Source organism: Eschrichtius robustus, chromosome 7 (genome assembly GCF_028021215.1).
Source record: "Eschrichtius robustus isolate mEscRob2 chromosome 7, mEscRob2.pri, whole genome shotgun sequence".
Lineage (NCBI taxonomy): Eukaryota > Metazoa > Chordata > Mammalia > Artiodactyla > Eschrichtiidae > Eschrichtius > Eschrichtius robustus.
Genome location: NC_090830.1, coordinates 105,470,915 through 105,491,073, shown reverse-complemented (window position 1 = coordinate 105,491,073; position 20,159 = coordinate 105,470,915). Strand labels below are relative to the sequence as shown.

General features: G+C 44.5%; 1 protein-coding gene across 2 annotated transcripts in view; it reads left to right on the top strand.

The window, feature by feature from the left end:
* MYOF (myoferlin) overlaps window positions 1-20,159 on the top strand; it is a 157,475-nt gene that overhangs the window by 26,448 nt on the left and 110,868 nt on the right. For both annotated transcript variants that reach the window (XM_068548215.1, XM_068548214.1), the window contains exons 4-5: window positions 14,721-14,829; window positions 18,116-18,203. In XM_068548215.1, coding sequence (XP_068404316.1) covers window positions 14,721-14,829; window positions 18,116-18,203 — 197 coding nt within the window. The remainder of the gene's footprint in view (window positions 1-14,720; window positions 14,830-18,115; window positions 18,204-20,159) is intronic.

Genomic DNA, 20,159 nt, shown 5'->3' with positions numbered 1-20,159 from the left:
GGATATATGCCCAAGAGTGGGATTGCTGGATCATACGGTAGCTCTATTTTTAGTTTTCTGAGGAACCTCCATACTGTTTTCCACAGTGTCTGCACCAATTTATTGTACATTCCCACCAACAGTGTAGGAGGGTTCCCTTTTCTGCACACCCTCTCCAGCATTTATTGTTTGTAGACTTTTTGATGATGGCCATTCAGACTGGTATGAGGTGATACCTCATTGTAGTTTTGATTTGCATTTGTCTAATAATTAGCGATGTTGAGCATCTTTTCATGTGCTTTTTGGCCATCTGTATGTCTTCTTTGGAGAAATGTCTGTTTTCCTTCATGTCATTTCACATGGGAAGCCAAATTACTCTCTATCTTTGATTGTAAGATATCACTGACTGTAAGATGTACTATTAAATTAGTAACGTGTTTGGGGCGGGCGGTGTTGGGGGGGAAGAAGCCTGATATTAAATGCCCACATCAATTGTGAGAAGCATCCCAGGTTTTAGTAATGTGAATTTATTTTAAAATGTATGTCTTAGTCTCAGGTACATTTGGTATGATCAGAAGACTGCAGTGAGAGCAGTAAATTAGAATGAATTAGTTGAGATAGGGTGGCCATATGCTCTGATTTGCTTTGGATAGTCCTGGTTCGTTGTCCCAGCACAATGATTTATGATGTCGCTTTTGCTGTCAACAGCGGCTTGATTTGGACAGTAAATTAGATGGGCATCTTAGTCATTGGGGTCTTCTGCTTAATGGCGTCAGACTAAGAGCCCGGACAGGCTTTGATAGCTACTGCCCATGTCACCTTTCATGAGATCCTTTCTTCCACGTTTCATTGCTGACCAAATGTCCCTTGTGACCGATGCATTTTTTTCTTAAGCTACATAAATACATTCTGGTAGATTCTGGACCTACTCTCTTGGATCGAAAAACCATTCTAGCTTTTTAAGGTTATGCTGTACATCTCAGCTTTGAAGCAATTATATGATTTTCTATGCCCCACCCCAACTTCCAGAGGGCAGTTTTATTTACCAGATTTCAAAGTTCTGGGGAAGCGGGTGATTAAGCCTCACTGTAGCCTCCTAACTGTTACTAATAATAGTTCTTTCTCTTCTTTCCTCTCCTCTTTCTGCAAGTGGTACCACTGTTTATATTCTAGACCAGCCCTCTCCGAAAGAAGTATAGTGCAGGCTGCATATGTAATTAAATTTTTTCTAGTAGCCATGTTATAAAACAAAAAGAAACAGATGAAATGAATTTTAATAATATGTTTTATTTACACATAGAAATGATAATATATATACTATGTGAATCAATATTTTAAGAATCATTGAGACATTTTTACATGCATTTTATTCTTACACGCCGGATTTCAAAGACTTAGTATTTCACATTAGCAGCACATCTCTGTCCAGACCAGCCATATTTCAAGTGCTCCCTCACCACGTGTGGCTGGTGGCCATCACAGTGGAGAGCACAGCTCCAGACCACTGAGCTCAAAACCTCCGGTCTCTGTGGATCTTCTCCCTGTTACATCCTATCCAATCTGTTGCCAAATCTTACTTCTCTTTCTTTCCACTGTTTGTGCCATGTGTTTCTTTTTTTTCTTTTTTTAAATTTTTATTTATGTATGTATGTATGTATTTATTTATTTATTTATGGCTGTGTTGGGTCTTCGTTTCTGTGCGAGGTCTTTCTCTAGTTGCGGCAAGCGGGGGCCACTCTTCATCGCAGTGCGCGGGCCTCTCACTGTCGCGGCCTCTCTTGTTGCGGAGCACAGGCTCCAGACGCGTAGGCTCAGCAATTGTGGCTCACGGGCCTAGTCGCTCCGCGGCCTGTGGGATCTTCCCAGACCAGGGCTCGAACCCGTGTCCCCTGCATTGGCAGGCAGATTCTCAACCACTGCGCCACCAGGGAAGCCCGATGTGCTTCTTACTTGTGGCCACAGCCAGCAGCCTGGTTCAGGCCTCATCACTTTGTGCCTCATCTATCTGAACATGGCAATAAAGCCTGGCAGGCTGGCCTGGGAGCTCTCATCTATGTTTCAAACAAAGTTGTTGTTTTCTTGAATGTTTCATGCTCGAGAGAGCGTCAAAACAGACAGATACATGAAGAAATATGTAATAGATCAGGTACTCTGAAGTGCTGTAATCTAAGGAGGAAACTGTCATAGCCCGTGAAGAAAACTAAAGCAGAGTAAGAGGATGGTTACTGAGGGTGGGGGAAAGTTTTATGTGAGGTGGTGATAAGGTGACAATTGAGCAGAGACCTAAATAAAGTGAAAGAATGAGCCATGCAGCTTTCTGGGGGAAAGAATATTCTTGGCAGAGAGAACAGCAAGTGCAAAGGCCCTGAGGCAGGCGTATACCTGGGTGTTGGAGAAAGATCGAAGAGGCCAGAGGGCTGGGATGGGGGAAGGAGATGAGATCAGCAAAGCCACAACATGCATGGCTTTGTGAGCCACAGTGCAAGCTTTGGATTTCATTCCTAGTAGGATGGAAGTTCGTTGAAGGGTACTGAGTATGATCTTATTTACATTTTTAATGTATCGCTTGCACTTTCTGTGTGGAGTTTGGATGTAGGAACCAGTTAGGAAGCAGGGAAAACAATACTGGGAGAACATTATGTATTTATTTCATACCTGTTGAAAACACGGTGGGGCCCTTGGATGACAGCAGGGCAATATTTTAGGTATGTTTGCCCAAAATATTTGTGTATTTTGGTCTCGTATTTTCTTCTTGGCTTTTCTGTTAAAGATTTGGCCTTGAGACTGTGCTCACTGCTCAGTGTGGGAACGTCTCTCTCACCTGGAAGCACAGGGTGGGGGCAGAGAATTTTTCTACGGGCTTAAGGAATGTCTTGCCTGTGAACTTTGCTGTTGCCTTGGAGACTGGCTGTGTAAATAATGCCCTCACGCCAGAGTCTGCAGCCCCAGGGCATGTAAGCAAACAGCACCAGGCTGCCTGGGTTTGCCTGAGCATGGTGCCCACACCCATAGGGACTGGACCGGGCAGTCTGAGCACGCGCAGTGCTGGTGCATCAGCAACGTCCCTCCCTAGGTGCTGCGAGCTGGTGGGGCTGTTCTGCGCAGACTCTGTTCTTTCTCATTTTACAGTCATCCAACCAGCCATGTGGACTGAAAGAGGGTGAGGGAAGAGCTAGAGGAGCCTCTTGGTCACATGATGAACATGAAATGGTATTTTTAGCTGAAAAGTCAGAGTGGAATGATTTTCCCAGTGGCTGAAGAATGAGAGTTCCCTTTCCAGACAGGCAATGTGGCCGTCCCTTAATGAGCCCTTTGAATGCATTATCCCACCTAATCCTCACAGATACCCAGCTTTTTTCTCAGAGAGGTTTAGTCATCTGCTCAGGGTCACACAGCAGGTATGTATCAGAGTCAGCATTTATATTCAGACCTGTGCTCTTGACTTTTCCATTATACTGAAAACCTCTGACCACCTATAGGGACCAAAATGTAGGTGGAATGATTATCTTTTAGCTTAATTTTTTTTTTTTTTTTTTTTGCCACGCCGCACTGCTTGTGGGAGGATCTCAGTTCTCCGACCAGAGATTGAACCCCGGCCGCTGCAGTGAAAGCACCGAATCTCAACCACTAGACCACCAGGGAACTCCCTAGCTTAAAAATTTTTTTCTAATTTTGCCAAAAAACAAACAAACAAAACAAACAAAAAACCCCCCACTCATTGTCAGAGTATTGGTACATCCTTCTTAGGTAAAAGTTTTAAGCAGGCATTTTATGTTATTGAGTAATAAGTCACTTAAGCTCATTCCCTGCAATGAACAAGATGAGTTCAGAGAATATATCTCATCTCATGTGATCTTCACAATGACCTCGAGAAGTGGAGATGAGACTTGAGGCTCAGAGGGGTTGAGGCTGGGACCCTGATCTCTTGGCATCCTGGCCCTGCTGTCACTCTGAGTTCCTAAAGAAGAAGCATCTTCAGGAACCTGGAAATATAGGAATGAAAGATTTTTACAAGTTCTCAGATTTGTGCGTGCATGTGTACGTGTGTGTTCTGCTCATGCTAAGGTGATGTCACAGGGACCAGATTTACCCTCTCACCTGACACAACTGAAAAAGTAGATGAAATACATGCCGCAGTGGTTTCAGATACTGGACACCAGCAGCACAGGACAGTGACCCCCAAGAGAGGGGGATAAATGAGCTGAGCCCTCTGAGTGCCCAGCTTCATGCCTAGAGAGCATTTCCAGGCTGCACTGCAGGACAGGCAGATCCTGGTCGTCTCCCAGAGTTGGGGAGGTGCAGGTGGGAGCCTAGAGCTAGGCGCGTGTGCACACACACACCCACCACCCACGCAGAGTGCTCCAGAGATTTGCAGAGGGCTCCGCTTGACTCCTCAGGTGAGTACTGGTCAGTGAGGAAACTACCTGAGGGCTGAGAATAGTTAATGCTCCCACCATCCAGAGTGGGAAAACCTTCAAATTCATGAGCATAAGGTAGAGTACTCAGAAGGATTTTACCTCAGTATTGTGAAGAAAAAAATAGATACATCGTTATTAAACAGATACACTATTAGATGATATTATGAGTAGGTATGGACAATGAAACAGGTATTATAATCGTATTCCACAGGTTAAGGAAGGTAGAGGAAAGCTTGAGCAAGTGAAGTAGAGACGTGGAAGGTATTAAAAAAGATCCAAATTGAACGTGTAGGAATGCAAATTACAATGTCTGATATAAAATGACTGTAACTGTCTAAGAGTTTGCCTTCCTAGTACTCTTATTTTTCCCCTCCACGTGTGTATACTTGTACATTTGAAACCGTCACATATACCCCACACAAATGCACGGCAAAGTTAGAGACATCCTCTGAAGGTAAATTGTCTGCTTTGCTGTAATGTAAGAAGAAGATAACCGAAGACCTCACAATATACCTAGGAGGAAATTTACCCGAGTTCTTGCATAAGAGGTGGTGTGGGCAAGTGGTCAGCTGCATGATCATGAGATTAGTTTGGATTTTGGCTCTGCTACTTACTGGTTGGGTGGCTTTTGGCAAGTTTCTTCATCTTCATGATGGTGGCTGGAATACTTCCTCAGTAAGTGATAGACATAAGGGCAAATTTAATATAATTAAGGAAAAAAATCACTTAAATTTCCTGATGAACAACATAAGAGCTAATATCTATTGTGGGCTTACCATGGGCCAGGAATTGTGCTAAAACTGCTCCACACACCATGGGTTTTCATCTTTATAATGACTTTGAGTCAGACGGGCTTATTGACATCTTCGAGTTGAGAAAAATGTGGCTCAGAGAGGTTCACCAGATTGCTTAAAGTCACCCAGCTCTTTAATTAGAAGCATGTGGATTTAACCTCGTAAATCCAGAGTTTAACCTCAGACCTTCCAATGTTTATTTCCTGTGTGTGTGTGTGTGTGTGTGTGTGTGTGTGTGTGTGTGTGTGTGTGTTGAGGGCCAGAGTGCCAGGATGAGTGAGAGCACAGCATAACTAACACACACACTTACACACAGGATGGTACTGGGGGCTGTAGAATTAGAAAAAGCAAAAGGACAAGCCTGGGTTATGAAATATACTAACTCCCTGGGCAAGGGTTTTTTGTTTTTGTTTTGTTTTTGCTTAGAGAAAACAAAGACTGCGGTTTGGAATGGAATTAATTTGATGGGATGGTGTGGTATTGCTTATGAGAAATTTTTGTTTACTGGTGTACGGAAGACCTTGTGTTCAAGCTTTTAATACTTGTATTTCCCCTAGTGGTGAGACTCGCTTCTGCCACTACCATGTGTAAACATAGCAGTGGGATTAATTGAGGCGGTCCCCATGACCTCTCCTTTTCCCCTGTGTGGTTGGTGAGAAGGGTTGAGGCAGGTTTTCTACCTGGAGTAGCTTCTCGGGCTGTGCGAAAGTCTAAGCCAGAGGCAGATGGTACTTGGAACAGAACTCCCGGTTCTGATTTCTTTTTAGTTCCGCTTTTTCAACAGAGCAACAAAGCTATGCAAAGATCAAAGCTGGTTTGGGCTGGCTGGCTCTGGGTGCTGGAGAGGCTGAACCCCGCTGTTTGGGGAGATCACAGCCCTGGTGAGAAATACCCAGAGAGACTGAAAGAGAAAGGCATTTCATAATAAGAGCTGTAATTATCTCCTGATTGTACTTGGAGGAACATCTCTCAGGAGAGGAAGCTTCATAACCTATAAATCATTTGCAAGGTCATTGGACTATCTTCAGTGATGTATCAATTAGTTTATTCATTCAACAAATATTTGCTTATGGCTGCTGTGTGTCAGACACTGCTCTAGGCGCTGGGGGTACTCCATGCCTTTCATGGGGCTCACGTCTGAGTGGAGGCAACAGACAATGAACAAGTAAATCCACATATAGTTTATCAGATGGTGATAAATATGATGAAGAAGAATGAAGCAGGGGAAAAGGGGAGAAAAAGGGTAAAGGGGGTGTGTGTGCGTGTGTGCACATGCACGTACACGTGCGCTGGTTTAGAAAGGTTTTTCATATAAGGATTTGCTCTGGGGTCTCTTTTATAGTGAAATGTTTTATGAGACCTATGGCTTTAAAAATGCATTCAGATTCAACTAACTGGATTTTATGAGAATTCAGCTACAGCTGAAGTTTACTTCTGGTCTAATCCTGAAAATAAAAATTGTTTTCCAAACAGATTCATGGTGTATATGTAGCACTGACGGTGGGGAGGGAGCTATTTGATGTACGTAAGAGAAAGGATTGGTTTTAAGAACTCCGCCCAGTGATTGTATAGAAATGGCTGTGGGTAGTTACAAAGGGTTCTTGTCTGTTCATTCATGCCCACTTGCCCACACTCCGCATAGATAAACCCGCCTTCCTGTGATTTAGGCTGTGCATGAGTTCAGACCAGCTTTCCCTGCAAGTACTGACTTGGAGTCATATTTTTTTTAGGATCCCTTTTTCCAGAATAGTGTCTGAAATAATAATGAAAAGTGATGTTAAGCACTTACCAGATCATCCTTTTAATCCTTACAACAATACTGTTAGGTAGGAGCTGTCATTATCCCCACTTTGCAGATGAGGACACTGAGGCTCAGAGAAGTTACACAATCTGTGGTACAAGGATAAGTCTGAATCAGTCAGCTCTGTCTAGCGCCAAGTTCTTAGTCACTATGTTATGCTGTCCCCCTTACTTTATAAGGTCCAAGTGCTTGATGAATGAATGAATGAATACTACTGCCTTGAGTCTAAAGGATGAGGGCATTAGACAGAGACAGAGCCTGGGAGTTCTGTTGAACTGTCCCGAACGGGCAAGCGTAGAGCCAGAACTTTGAGGACTGAATGAACAGGAGAATTGGTCAGGAGCAAATAGCAAAATAGCGGGTTACAGTCATTTATTCAAGAAATAACTCTCGGACATCTTCTACATGCCAGGCATTAGGCTAGTTAACCCACCCCTGGCCTTGTAGCCTCGCTGCCCGGGAGAGCTGTGGGGAAGAGACCTGGGCTTCCACTCAGCTCCTTCCCCTGTTAAAGTGATGCTGTCTGCAGCAAAGGCTGGCCCTGAATCCTGCAGATACTGCCACAGCCTCCAGGCTAGTTCAGTGATTCCAAAATCTGGGCATGGAGTTTGTTACACCTCCACCTCAGGGGGCTTGTACACGGCTAGGTTGGGGAACCACTGTGGACTAGGAGTTTCTAGGTTTTCTAGAACCCCTGCTCCCTTGTGATGAACAGGACAAAGGCCTCAAAGTCCTCTGACAATCCTGGTGTGGAGTAAGGAGGGGAAGCCACTGGAGGGCGCAGGTAACTAGGCCTGCCGAGTAGATTTTGATGGAGTTTTGCTTTCTCCTTTGTTCTATTAAATAATTGATTGCTATGTCCATTTCTCAAACGTGAACCTGTATTATCACATTGAATGTACTTTTAGAAAACTGCACGTGTTCCCTGTTCCCCAGGTCTGGCTTTGCCAGCTGCCTTCCCTACCCCCCCGCCCTCCATCCACCCCTCCACCTGTTCTAGACCATTGTTTCTCAGACTTCCTGGGTATAAGAATTAACTAAAGAAAAAGTCTGACTCAGGGTCCTGGGAATCTGTACCCGCCCTGCTGATTCTGCTGCAGGGAAGTCTGGGGAACCACATTCTGAGAAACAGTTTTAGGAGCTAATCCAGAGTGCAAGGGTGGGCCGGTTGGGAGACTCGGAGGGTTCCCCACAGGTGAGATGGATGGGAGAGCTGGGGAGGTGCTTTCCAGGGTTCCCTGTGATAGGATTCATTGCCATGGCTGCCCCTGCCTCTCCCCCGATCTGGTTGAAAGCAAGGTGCAGGGCTTGGTGCTCCCTCCTTTCGGCTCAGAGCCAAGGGAGGAGCTCCACTGATACTGGCCTAGGGGAGGGAGAAGTCTGCGGAGGGGACGGGACCCAGCCGAGCATCCCCACTGGCCTTCTGGGCCTGGCGCAGACGACAAGGCCCAGCTGGCTGAGAGCCCAGTGCTTCAAAGGGTGGGCGAGTCATGGTCCTGCAGGAGGCCTGGGAGCCACTCAGAAAAGCATTTGTTCCCCAGCCCCGTTGGGGATTGTTACTGCCCCTCGGAGGATGGGAGGTTGGTAGTTCTGCAGTCCTTGGGAGCAGAAACAGAGCAACGTATGATTTACTTTCCAGCCTCCAACTTATTTTTCCTTTCCTTCATGAGGGAATTTCCAGTAAACCCTCCCCCAGTAATCCATGTGGGCTGTGTCCCTGCTGCACAGAAGAACAACTCGCTAGATGTGAGTTCCCCTGACTAAGAACTCAGCCAGCAAAGCCCTTACTCACCACAGTGGCATGCGACTGTTAACATTTGCGTCCAGGCCAATGGGGAAAACGTTTTCCATTTCTCTTTTAAACACACTAGACTCTGTTTTAACAAGAAAACAGAAGTTCTTAACCAACACTTGCATGACTGAGTTGACTAGTTTACAGTTAAACTCTTTAGTTCCCCCAAACCTAACATCTAATTTTCAAGTAGTTGCTTCCATTGCTTAGAATTAGTTTGATGTCACAGAGAGAACCAACAACAAACTATATGAGCGTTTGTGGACTGAAAGGAATAGGAGAAGGACTGGCTCTTTCTTCATTTCAGAATACATCTGCTGTTTATTATTCTTGCACCATAAGTTTCTTTTTGAGGCGTGGTCCATCCATTTTAGTGTTGGGTGGAGCCCATGGGGAGACTCTTATTTTTCCATGAAAACACAGGGCAAAAGTTTCCCCATTCCTTTCACACCATAATATTTTAACATATTTATAGCATTAGTAATATGAAAGAAATAGGGTCTTGGTTTAGTATCACCTTCTTTAAAGGAAATTGGCTTGTGGTCCGACTGAACTCTTCTTATTCCCTGTGTAGGAGGCCAAGTCATCATTTCCCAGTCTCTCACTGTATTTTGTATCCAAGCAACATCATAGAAAATAGGCCAGGCCAGGCTTGCCTTCAAAGCCCTATAGAGTTCAGACAACCATAGTGGATGTTTTCTTCAACTTACAGTGAAAGATCTTAGAAGTTGTAACTGTTTACATTTTTCTTCAACTCACTGAGCCGTTAAAAATATTTTGTGGATTAAAGTCTTTCTAGGCTTTCATCTAAACACGCACTATCTTTACCTCAGAAAAAAAGAAATTTAAGTTTTCTTTGACGTCTCCCTCCCCTCCCCCCCACCCCACCCCACCCCCACAAGCATAAGAATTTTATGATGAAAAAGCAAATCTTAAGAAATGGGACTAAAGGTTTCTGAAAGAAGGAATTGAGATCAGACTTCATGATTGGCTTCTTTTATTTCACTCCGTTCCTGGTCTCTTATTTGTTACCATCCTCTCACACCCTCTCATGGGGAGGGGAAAGCAGCGGATACTGGATGAGTCAGAATGGAGGTTGTAAGACCATTCAGGGCCATAAAGGGCCAGCAGATGGGTTTTGTGTTTTAGGCAAAGCTGTTCTCCCCAGTTAGCCACAAGTCCCACCACTCCCTATTGTCTTACCTAATACTCACTGTATTCCACATTTCTGTTATTGGCCTAAACTTTCCTCCTGACACCCTGTGGGAATTTGTTTGACTCCTGATGTTATAGGCCAATACCTTTGAAGGCAGAAAACTTGCCTAGTATTCTGGATTGTTCATTATGGACATTTTCTAGGATATTTTTTCCCCCTAAATCAATGAACAAAGGCTTTAAGAGAAAAGAAATGTATAACATGAGAGAGTTTTCTGAATAGACATACATAGGAACATCACATGTATAAGCCAGTAGCAGACTTTCAGGGCTAAAAAGGGTCTGAGGAATTCTTTCAATCTACTCATTTGCAGATAATGAAGGGGGCTCAGAGATTTGGGTGACTTAAGCAAGTCCTCAAAGGAAGTTGGGACACAGAGTTAGGGGTAGAACAGGAATTGTCTAACCCAGTGGTTCTCAGCCTGTGGTGATTTTGCCTATGGAGACAACTGGCAATGTGTAGAGATGCTCTAGTGGGTAGAGGCCAGGGAAGGTGCTGAGCATCTGACAAGGCACAGGACAGCCCCCTAAAACAAATAATTATCCAGTTCAAAGTGTCAGTAGTGCCGCTGTTGATAAATGCTGGTCCAACCCAGGTCAGCCCTCTTTCCACTTCAGTATCATCCCTGCATGCTGTGTTTTTTGTTTTGTTCCAGGGATTATTTATTGTTGATAGAGATTCAGGTCATCTTGGCTTTAGCAAAAGCAAATCAGTACATGTTCAAGTGTACAATGTTATGATTTTAATCATGAAGTTAGGTTATGAATCATGGAACTGTGAGGAGTAAAATCCAGTGTGTTTCCATGTCTTTCCAAGGTGAGTACCAGTCAGATAACTTTTAAACCTTTTCACACTTTGTTCTTATTGAAAAAACCGAATTAACCAACCCCTTGGCCTGCTGTCTTGAAACATGGAGAGAAGCCCATGGCGAGAAGCTCACACCCTGTGGGGCTGGAAGAGATTTTGCCAGGGGTTCTCACCTTGTGTGAGAGGTTTCTCTGTTTCATCAAGTGGAGATGGAGTCATGGGTAGTCTCTTGTCCTCAATATATCAGGGGAATAAAAACCCAAGTGAGAAGAAAACATACTGATGTTAAGAAAACAAAAACAAACAAACAAGAAACTAACATACGGAGTGAACGTACTCATCTGAAAAATTACTCTGTAAAGGTCCCGTCAATTCTCAGCATTGACAGAGAGACCTAATTTCTGTATTGACCTAAAAGGGCTGAAAAGTGCACTCTTAATCCTCTGGAGGCAAAATTTTTCTTTTCTGACTCTACTTGTGATATTAGAAGAGAGGAGAATCCATCATGGTTGTTGAATGTCTTGGGTGTGTTCGTTTCAAGTCAGTGCACTCTTCCAAGAAGCCCTGTGCCAGTGGTTCACGTCGTGGGCTAAGTTGTGTGAAACAGGGTGCCATAGCAGTGTTTGGTCTTGTGTGATATAATGTATCTATTCACAGGAAGTGAAGTCACTTATTCTGAGTCACTGGACGTATGTGGTTGGATGACAGACCCCGAATCTACAATCTGGTCCTATTTCTGAGGTCCGAGTGGGGGATGAGAATACAGATATATGTCTGTTTAAAAATAACGTGTCTATGTCGACATCAACTTTCACTTCCTGATTTTAAAACAAAATGTACATTTTTTTTTTTTTTAAGAATATTTATTTATTTATTTATTTATTTATTTATTTATTTATTTATTTTTGGCTGTGTTGGGTCTTCGTTTCTGTGCGAGGGCTCTCTCCAGTTGCGGCAAGTGAGGGCCACTCCTCATCGCGGTGCGCGGGCCTCTCACTATCGCGGCCTCTCTTGTTGTGGAGCACAGGCTCCAGACGCGCAGGCTCAGTAGTTGTGGCTCACGGGCCTAGTTGCTCCGCGGCACGTGGGATCTTCCCAGACCAGGGCTCGAACCCGTGTCCCCTGCATTGGCAGGCAGACTCTCAACCACTGCGCCACCAGGGAAGCCCAACATTTTTAAATAAAATGAATATTTCTCCACAGGGAGATCTTTCCTGATTGTTTTTGCCTGAAAGCCCAGAGCTATTTTTATTCTCAACTATGGTTTCTTCACCACGGGGTTTTTGCTATAAGGAATCTCTCCTATCATTTTGAGGACTTGATGTTTAGTTTTCTAACTTTATGCTAATGATATTCCAGGCTATCATATCTGCTATTGTTGGTATAAGTGGCTGCAAATATAGACAAGATATAAGTAAATAGCATTTAAAAATTCTTACTATTTCTCTTTTCCTTTTTCAATATGTATACTGAGAGCACACCCCTGGACTCTCTTTGCTTTTTGATTGCATTTCACAAAGGGAACTCCTTCAATTCATCCACTCTCATACCATGTTGTGTGTTATAACCCCAATTTACAGACTATACTCCACAGGTTACACTTTTATATTGACCAACTCGCTGGGGATGTGTGTTCTATAAATTTTTTTGATCATGTGCCCTAACTACAAAAATGTTTCCTTCCTTCATTCAGTAAATATCTATTAATAAGCAAACTATGTTCCAAGCACTGGGGTTAGAGGAATGAACAGAGCAGGAAACCATCCGTGCTTTTCAGGAGCTTCACTCTAGTAAGGAGGGACACAGGTGTACTTCTGTACCAGTATGTTATGTGCGCTAAGAGGTAGATGGTCAAAACCACAATAAGATATCACATCACACCTGTCAGCATGGCTGTCATCAAAAAGACCACAAGCAACAAATGTTGGCAAGGATGTGGAGAAAAGGGAACCCTTTTACACTGTTTGTGGGAATGTAAATTGGTGCAGCTACTGTAAAAACAAAACAAAACAGTATGGAGGTTCCTCAAAAAACTAAAAACAGAGTTACCATAGGACCTAGCAATTCCACTCGGGTATATATTCAAAGAAAATGAAAACATGATTTCAAAAAGATATCTGCACCTCAGTGTTTATAGCAGCATTATTTACAATAGCCAAGATATGGAAGCAAGCTAAGTGTCCATCGACAGATGAATGGATAAAGAAGATGTGGCACATATACACAACGGAATATTCCTCAGCCATAAAAAAGAATGAAATTTTCTTGTTTGCAGCAACGTGGATGGACCTGGAGGGTATTATGCTTAGTGAATGAAGTAAGACAGAGAAAGAAAATTCTGTATGTTATCACTTATATGTGGAATCTAAAAATGAAAACAAATGGAAGAATATAACAACAAAAAAAATAAGAGGTGGATGGGTAAGTGGTAGAGGCTGAATATAATCCCTTGGGGTCCAGGAAGAGAAAGAAGTGCACGCATCCAACTTTTGAATGACGCTCCACAACATGTGAGTTAGCAAGTTACCCCGTCAGTAAACTAGCAACCTATTTACACTGCAAGAAGGTTTACTTGGGGGGGTGTTTTTTACAGTGGACAATGTTGGGTTTTTTTATTGCTCAAATGTTCCCAAGTGGCCTTTATTTCACAAAGCTATCTCCATTAAAATTATTTCCTATACCACTTTAACTATATGATACTATTCCAATGAAAATCAATCGGCAAATTTACAAATTATGCACTTTTAAGTCATTTCTTCTACGTTGAGGCTGTACACATCAGACAGCATCAGTGCCCAGGCCTGAGTCAGTGAATTCCTAACGCTCTTCCATTAACCTGGACTTGGACTTTCACATTCGGTCAGGTATCCGTTACACCAAAGCAGCTTCTGAACCATGTGTTACCTGGCCCAGGTGGAAGCTTAGATTTTCTGTGTTCTTGTGTGGTTTCCTCAGCCCATTACTAAATCAATTAGCCAGTCTCTGAAGACCATGGCCTACATGAGATGAAGTCTACTACTGCTACTACCTACATGAAGGATGATGGAACCAAAAAAAAAAAAAAATCAAAAATTTTAGGAAATAAGGTGAAAGTGAGAAAAACTTCTGCATGAGACCTGTATTAATTTTCTGTTGCTGCTTTAAATTACTACAAACTTAGTGGCTTAAAACGTCACAATTTTACCACTGTACAGCTCTACTGGTCTGAAGTCCAGTGGGCTTACCTTCAAAATGAAGGTGTCAGCTGGGCTGTGTTCCTTCTGGAGGCTCTAGGGGAGAATCCATTTTCTTGCCTTTTCCAGCTTCTATAGGCCGCCTGCATTCCTTGGCTTGTGGTCCCTTCAAACTAGTGACAGCTTGTTGAGTGTTTCTTGCAAGTCTCTTGACTCTTCTGTCTCCCTCTTCTACTTTCAATCCTGGATTATCTGGGTAGGCCCAGTCTAATCATATTAAAGTCAGCTGATTAGCAACCTTAATTCCCTCTGCTACCTTAACTCCCTTTTGTTTTGTATCACAGCATATTAACAGGTTACAGTGGGCAATGTTTTATGAGTCCTTTTAAATGTCCATTATAGAAGAATGCCTAAACTTTGTCCTACTTTTCTCTCTTCCTGGATTCTTCGAGGTTATATTCAGTCTTTGTCTCTCACCCATCGATCTCATTTGTGACTTGAAATTTCACAGGCACCATAGTTTGACTCTTGAAATGACTACTTGTTATGGAGACGTGGAGGCTGAAGTGTGATGGTTATTGCCAAAATACCCTGCTAGGGAGAGCACAAAATGGCTCACGCTTCATTATGAGTGATTTTAATGCTCGCAGATGAACAGGAAGAGGATTGGGAGGTCCAGTGCGGAAATGGAAACATGCCTCTTATGTGGGTTACTGTGTGCTTTTTCCTTTCCCCTGCAGGTTAATTGGCACGGCCACCGTAGCCCTGAAAGACCTGATCGGCGACCAGAGCCGATCGCTGCCCTACAAACTGATCTCCCTGCTAAACGAAAGGGGGCAAGAGACTGGGGTGAGCATTTCCCTCTTGTTGAATGGCTTTGAAGTGAGATGGCTTTGCAAAGGTTCATTAAGACAAGAGTGTGAAATTATAAGTAGCTCACTACACACACACACACAGTCTCCCTAATGGTTTTGAGATAAATAGGCGCATTTACAAATGATATGGCCTCATCCTGTACTCATATTGACAGAACTACAAAGTAGATAAACTTGATTTTCTATGGCAGAATGCTATAGCATGAGTGGGACCCTATCTTGGTACAGCTCTGGGCATATTCACTTGGTTGTTAACATTTGTATGGTGAGTATAGCTCTGTGTCTCAGATACTCTTTGAAACATTCTATAGAAGGTAATTCATTAATATTAGACCAGAATATCAAGATGTTAATATCATGATTCTTTTAAAATTAAATTTATTTATTTATTTATCTATTTTTGGCTGCATTGGGTCTTCATTGCTGTGCACGGGCCTTCTCTAGTTGCGGAGAGCGGGGGTTACTCTTCGTTGTGGTGCGCGGGCTACTCTTCGTTGTGGTGCGTGGGCTTCTCATTGCAGTGGCTTCTCTTGTTGCGGAGCACAGGCTTTAGGTGCCTGGGCTTCAGTAGTTGTGGCTCGCGGGCTCTAGAGTGCAGGCTTAGTAGTTGTGGCGCACGGGCTTAGCTGCTCCGCAGCATGTGGGATCTTCCCGGACCAGGGCTCGAACCCGTGTTCCCTGCATTGGCAGGAGGATTCTTAACCACTGTGCCACCAAGGAGATCCCCATGATCTTTATTATTCCATTGGCAGCTGAATGTTTTCTGATCGCAGCCTCTCTAAACAAGTACACACTGATATTGTCTGATATGAGACCAGAAGAGAGAGACTCTTTTTCAAGTGCACTTTAAAAAAAATTGACTCTAGCATCACAGCTTTCAGATTTCTTAAGGTTGCTAACAAGCACTCATAAAGCTAATATGCTTGCCCTGTTAACCTCTGACCTCTTTGTTTTCCAAACAATTTGTCAATATTTTGCTTGGGAGCCTGGGCAAAGGGAGAAAATTTAAAAGAGGCCATCCCTGAAGGCAAGAATGCATTAATGCCCATTAGGAATGTCAATTTTGCTGGTCTAGTCTCCAAAACTTATAGGTTTGCTGTGAATTAGCATTCTAATCATAAAATGTAAATTCAGAATGCCAGCTATCATCTATCTACCCAAAACTGGCTGAGAGAAATGATATTAAGGGAAGATGGTACAAGTCAGTGATTTTCCTGGCTGTTTTTTTCCTCTTTAAAGCAGAGAAGAAAGCATATGTAGAACCCTGAAATGGCAGAATTGTAGTCATTGAATGGAGTAAGGAAGAGTGAGGGCCTCAGGCCTGGCCCCTGGTATCCCCTCACCCCTGCAAGAGGGCCTGGAGCACCTCTGAGGACCCTGAAGTTACTGGGAAGCCATTGATACAGAGGTCGAGCCACTCATGGACTCTTCTAGGGTTTGAAAGGTGGATTCTTCAAGTTTGGCAGTTGAGCCCCTCATTGCATTCGGTGTTCCTATTGTGGCCTGGTTGTAGCCATGAGACGCTGCTCTTATGATTCTATATTTGCCAAGAAACTGTTGTCAGAGGCATCATTTATTATCCTGTTCAGTGTCTCCCAGGTCATAGTTCTTAAGTTGGCAAAGAATGTGCTGATCCATGAGGGAGTATTTACTAATGAGCAGACAGATGGGAAAAAACAGGGCAATTGTGTGTGTGTGTGTGTGTGTGTGTGTGTGTGTTAGAGTTTACCAGGCGTAGCAAAAGTAGCAAATGGAAGTGTGGGATGCCCATTTAAATTTTTTTTTTTTTTTTGTGATTGATGGTTCCTTTTTTTTTAAAAATTTATTTATTTATTCATTTATCATTTTTGGCTGCGTTGGGTCTTCATTGCTGCGCGTGGGCTTTCTCTAGTTGCGGTGAGTGGGGGCTATTCTTTGTTGTGGTGCACAGGCTTCTCATTGCGGTGGCTTCTCTTGTGGAGCACGGGCTCTAGGCGCGTGGGCTCAGTAGTTGTGGCACACGGGCTCAGCAGTTGTGGCTTGCGGGCTCTAGAGCACAGGCTCAGTAGTTGTGGCGCACGGGCTTAGTTGCTCCACGGCATGTGAAATCTTCCCGGATGAGGGCTCAAACCCGTGTCCCCTGCATTGGCAGGTGGATTCTTAACCACTGCGCCACCAGGGAAGTCCCCATTTAAATTTGAATTTCAGATAAACAATGAATAATTTTGGTATAAATATGTCCCAAATTTTATGTCCTATATTTTATCTGATAACCTGGGTGTGTGTGTGTGTGTGTGTGCCATTCTTATTTTCAAAGGACTTCTTTTATTTTGAGGTTTATCCTTCCTTATTTTTGCTGTTAAAAGTCCTTTATTTTGTGAAATGATTATAGTAGTAGATGGTAGTTGAGGGCATGTGTTTGGCAAAATAAAAATTAGCGACCCTATGTTGAGTCCCCCTCGCAAACTTTTTTGAAATTTTGTCGGTTCACAAAATATGAAAGTATAGGAAACTCTGCCCTAAAATAATGCCCCACGTGAGAAATTTAACTCAGATTTTTAAAATGGGAATAATTTTATCTCCTGTAACGAGTTAGTATGTTTCTTCCTTTCTGATAATGAAAGGTTATGTATAACATTTTCTGTTCGCCTTCTTGCCTTGGCTTCTAGCCAACTTGGGGTCATATTTAATGCAAGAGGTATGGCACTTATCTTCAACTTCATGTTTGCATTTTTGTTTCCTCTTTAATCAGACTTGTTTCCCTTTTTTTGAACCCCATTTTATGAATCACATCATTTTATAACTTTTTGTTAGTCACTTAAAATTCTTTTTGGAGAGAAGTGTGAAAATAAATTTCAGCAATTAACAAAGACATCAATGAGCAAACAAAAAACTTAAAACACTTAGAATGAGCCTCTGTGACTGTAATTCTGTGATTGGAGGCCATCTCCAGCCTAGGGAGGAGGTTTGTTACAAGTTCAAGCTTCCTTGTCCCGAAACTTTCCTCCAGTTTTGAGGCTGCCCTTTAGCAATGATAGATACACTTGGCAACCTGTACCAGGTAACTGCTTTCCCGGGCACGCCCACTCCACCTGGCCTCACACGGTGGGAAGACATAATCAGTGGAGGGTGTGTCATCCTTCTCTCTTTCTCTTCTCACGTTCCCATCCCCCTGCTCACCCCTACTAGAACTTTTACTCCTGCTGAATGGGTTTGTGTTGAGTCTATAGCATTCTGATGCCCTGCACTGATTCTGTCTGCAATGAATTTTTTCTACCCAGGCCACCATTGACCTGGTGATCTGCTATGATCCACCTTCAGCTCCACATCCGAATGACCCCAGTGAGACCAGCGTGCCAGGCTTGGGAGGTAAGCTGACCCTCCTGAAGGCCCAGCCTACACCAGGGGGGATCTACTGATGGCACACAAGGACTCTCCAAGAAAGCTCTCCTTGTCACTGTACTCTCTGTAGCTCCCTGCCCACCTAGACAGGGCCCCATGAGGCAGGTGGAGCTGCCCTGAATTGGGACATTACAAGAGTTCACCAAATGCCCTTCAAAGGAGAGGGGACAGAGAGACAGTCCTTTACTGTTGCCGAAATTCGGTGACAGAATACCGGTGCCAGATTAAATCTTGGAGACAGTTTTGGGTGAAGTAGAAAGAAATAGCTTTATCGCTTTGCCAGGTAAATGGGGCCACAGCGGGCTAATGCCCTCAAGGCTGTGTGTCCCACCCTGGAGGGGGTAGTGAGGAATCTTATAATGTTCAAAGAGCAGGGCTTGATCAGCTCGTGGGCATTCTTCTGATTGGTTGGTGGTGAGGTAATTGGGAGTCAGCATCATCAACCTCCTGTTTCCAATGGGTCTGGGGTCTGCGTGCTTGTGGGCAGCATACAGTTAACTTCTTCCACCTGGTGGGGGGTTTCAGTATCTGCAAAACAGCTCAAAGGACACGGCTCAGAATGGTATCTGTAGTCCCTGAGGAAGAACTAAAGGTCCCTGACTTTGTTTAACGGCTAAAGTATTATTATTTTGTCTTGCTTGACTGTTGTTCTTTCTTTCTGCCTTTTCTCACTTCTCTGATTAAATTTATTCTGTGACTAACGTTTTTCTACAGACAAAAGGCAGGCGGAGGACATGGGCGGGGTCTATCCTGGGAAGGCCTCATGGGGTCCTGCTTGGTGACATGACTGAGCAGCCTCACGTGAGCCCGTCCAGCGGAAGGTCCCAGGCAGGGCTTTGCTTTGGGTTTGTAGCTTGCACCCCATACACTGTCGCCTGGTTGTGGGTCTCAGGAGTGGCCTGTACTCTCTTCACGTGTCTTCACCTCCTAAATGTGCCATCAGCAGGCTGCGCTCTCAGCCGCCAGTCTCGTGGTCGGAGCCCTTGGATTGGAGCCTCTCTCTCCCTTGGCCCTGACCCCCTCCCGCCTCCGAACAGCCCCTCGGTCCTTTAACCAAGTGCTTCCTGCCGCACAACCCACCTTGTGCTCCTTGTTCACGGCTGTGGGTTGTGGGTCATTCAGGGCCATCAGGTGCTTCTTTGGATGGGGTTGGGGCGTGGGACTCGGGGTGGGTTTTGGGCCGCAGGTTGGAGGGCAGTCTACAAGACAGTCAGGCCTTTCACGCAGCTGAGTCCGACCTCCCCTTAGCGTCTTTGCAGGGTGACGGGATGCTAGACGTGTCTCTGTGTCTTCCTCTGCGCGGAGGGGTCTCACCAGACGCCCCCGTCTTCCCAGCCATGGTGTGCACCCCAGGGAGGGAGGGCCCACTCGCCCCGCCTTGAAATTCTTCTTCCTGGGAGGGCACCCTGGCCCTGGTTCCTGCCAGGCTTGGCTCCTTAGGTCCTGGCTTCTCTGAGTTTTTCTTGGTTCTGAACTCAGCTCTCTGGCCACCGGAGGGGTCTTCTTGGCACCTGTGGCAGCACCTCCCTTCCTGCCCTGTGATGTCTCTGCCCCCTTCCTCTGTGACTTCTTCTCTGCCTCAGCCCCATCCCAGCCATTGCCCCTGCTCACCCAGCCCACTGATGCCCCGATATTAAGGTTTGGGCCCATTAATTGACCACGCAGTTGTGTGTCCAGCATGGGTCACCTGGCCCCTTCTCCCTTGAGGACATTTGGGACTGACATAGCCCCTTACCTCTTATAAGGGTACCAGCACATCAGCAACGCGCTCTGCCTTCACCCTCTGCCCACCGGCACCACGGGCACGCTGCTCTGTCCTTGGACACTCTTGGCCCCGCAAGGGCCCTGTGGTAGCTTGAGAACATCTGTGGCTCCCTTTGCTGCCAGAGCAGTGATGACAGATACACCACAGAGGAAACAGCG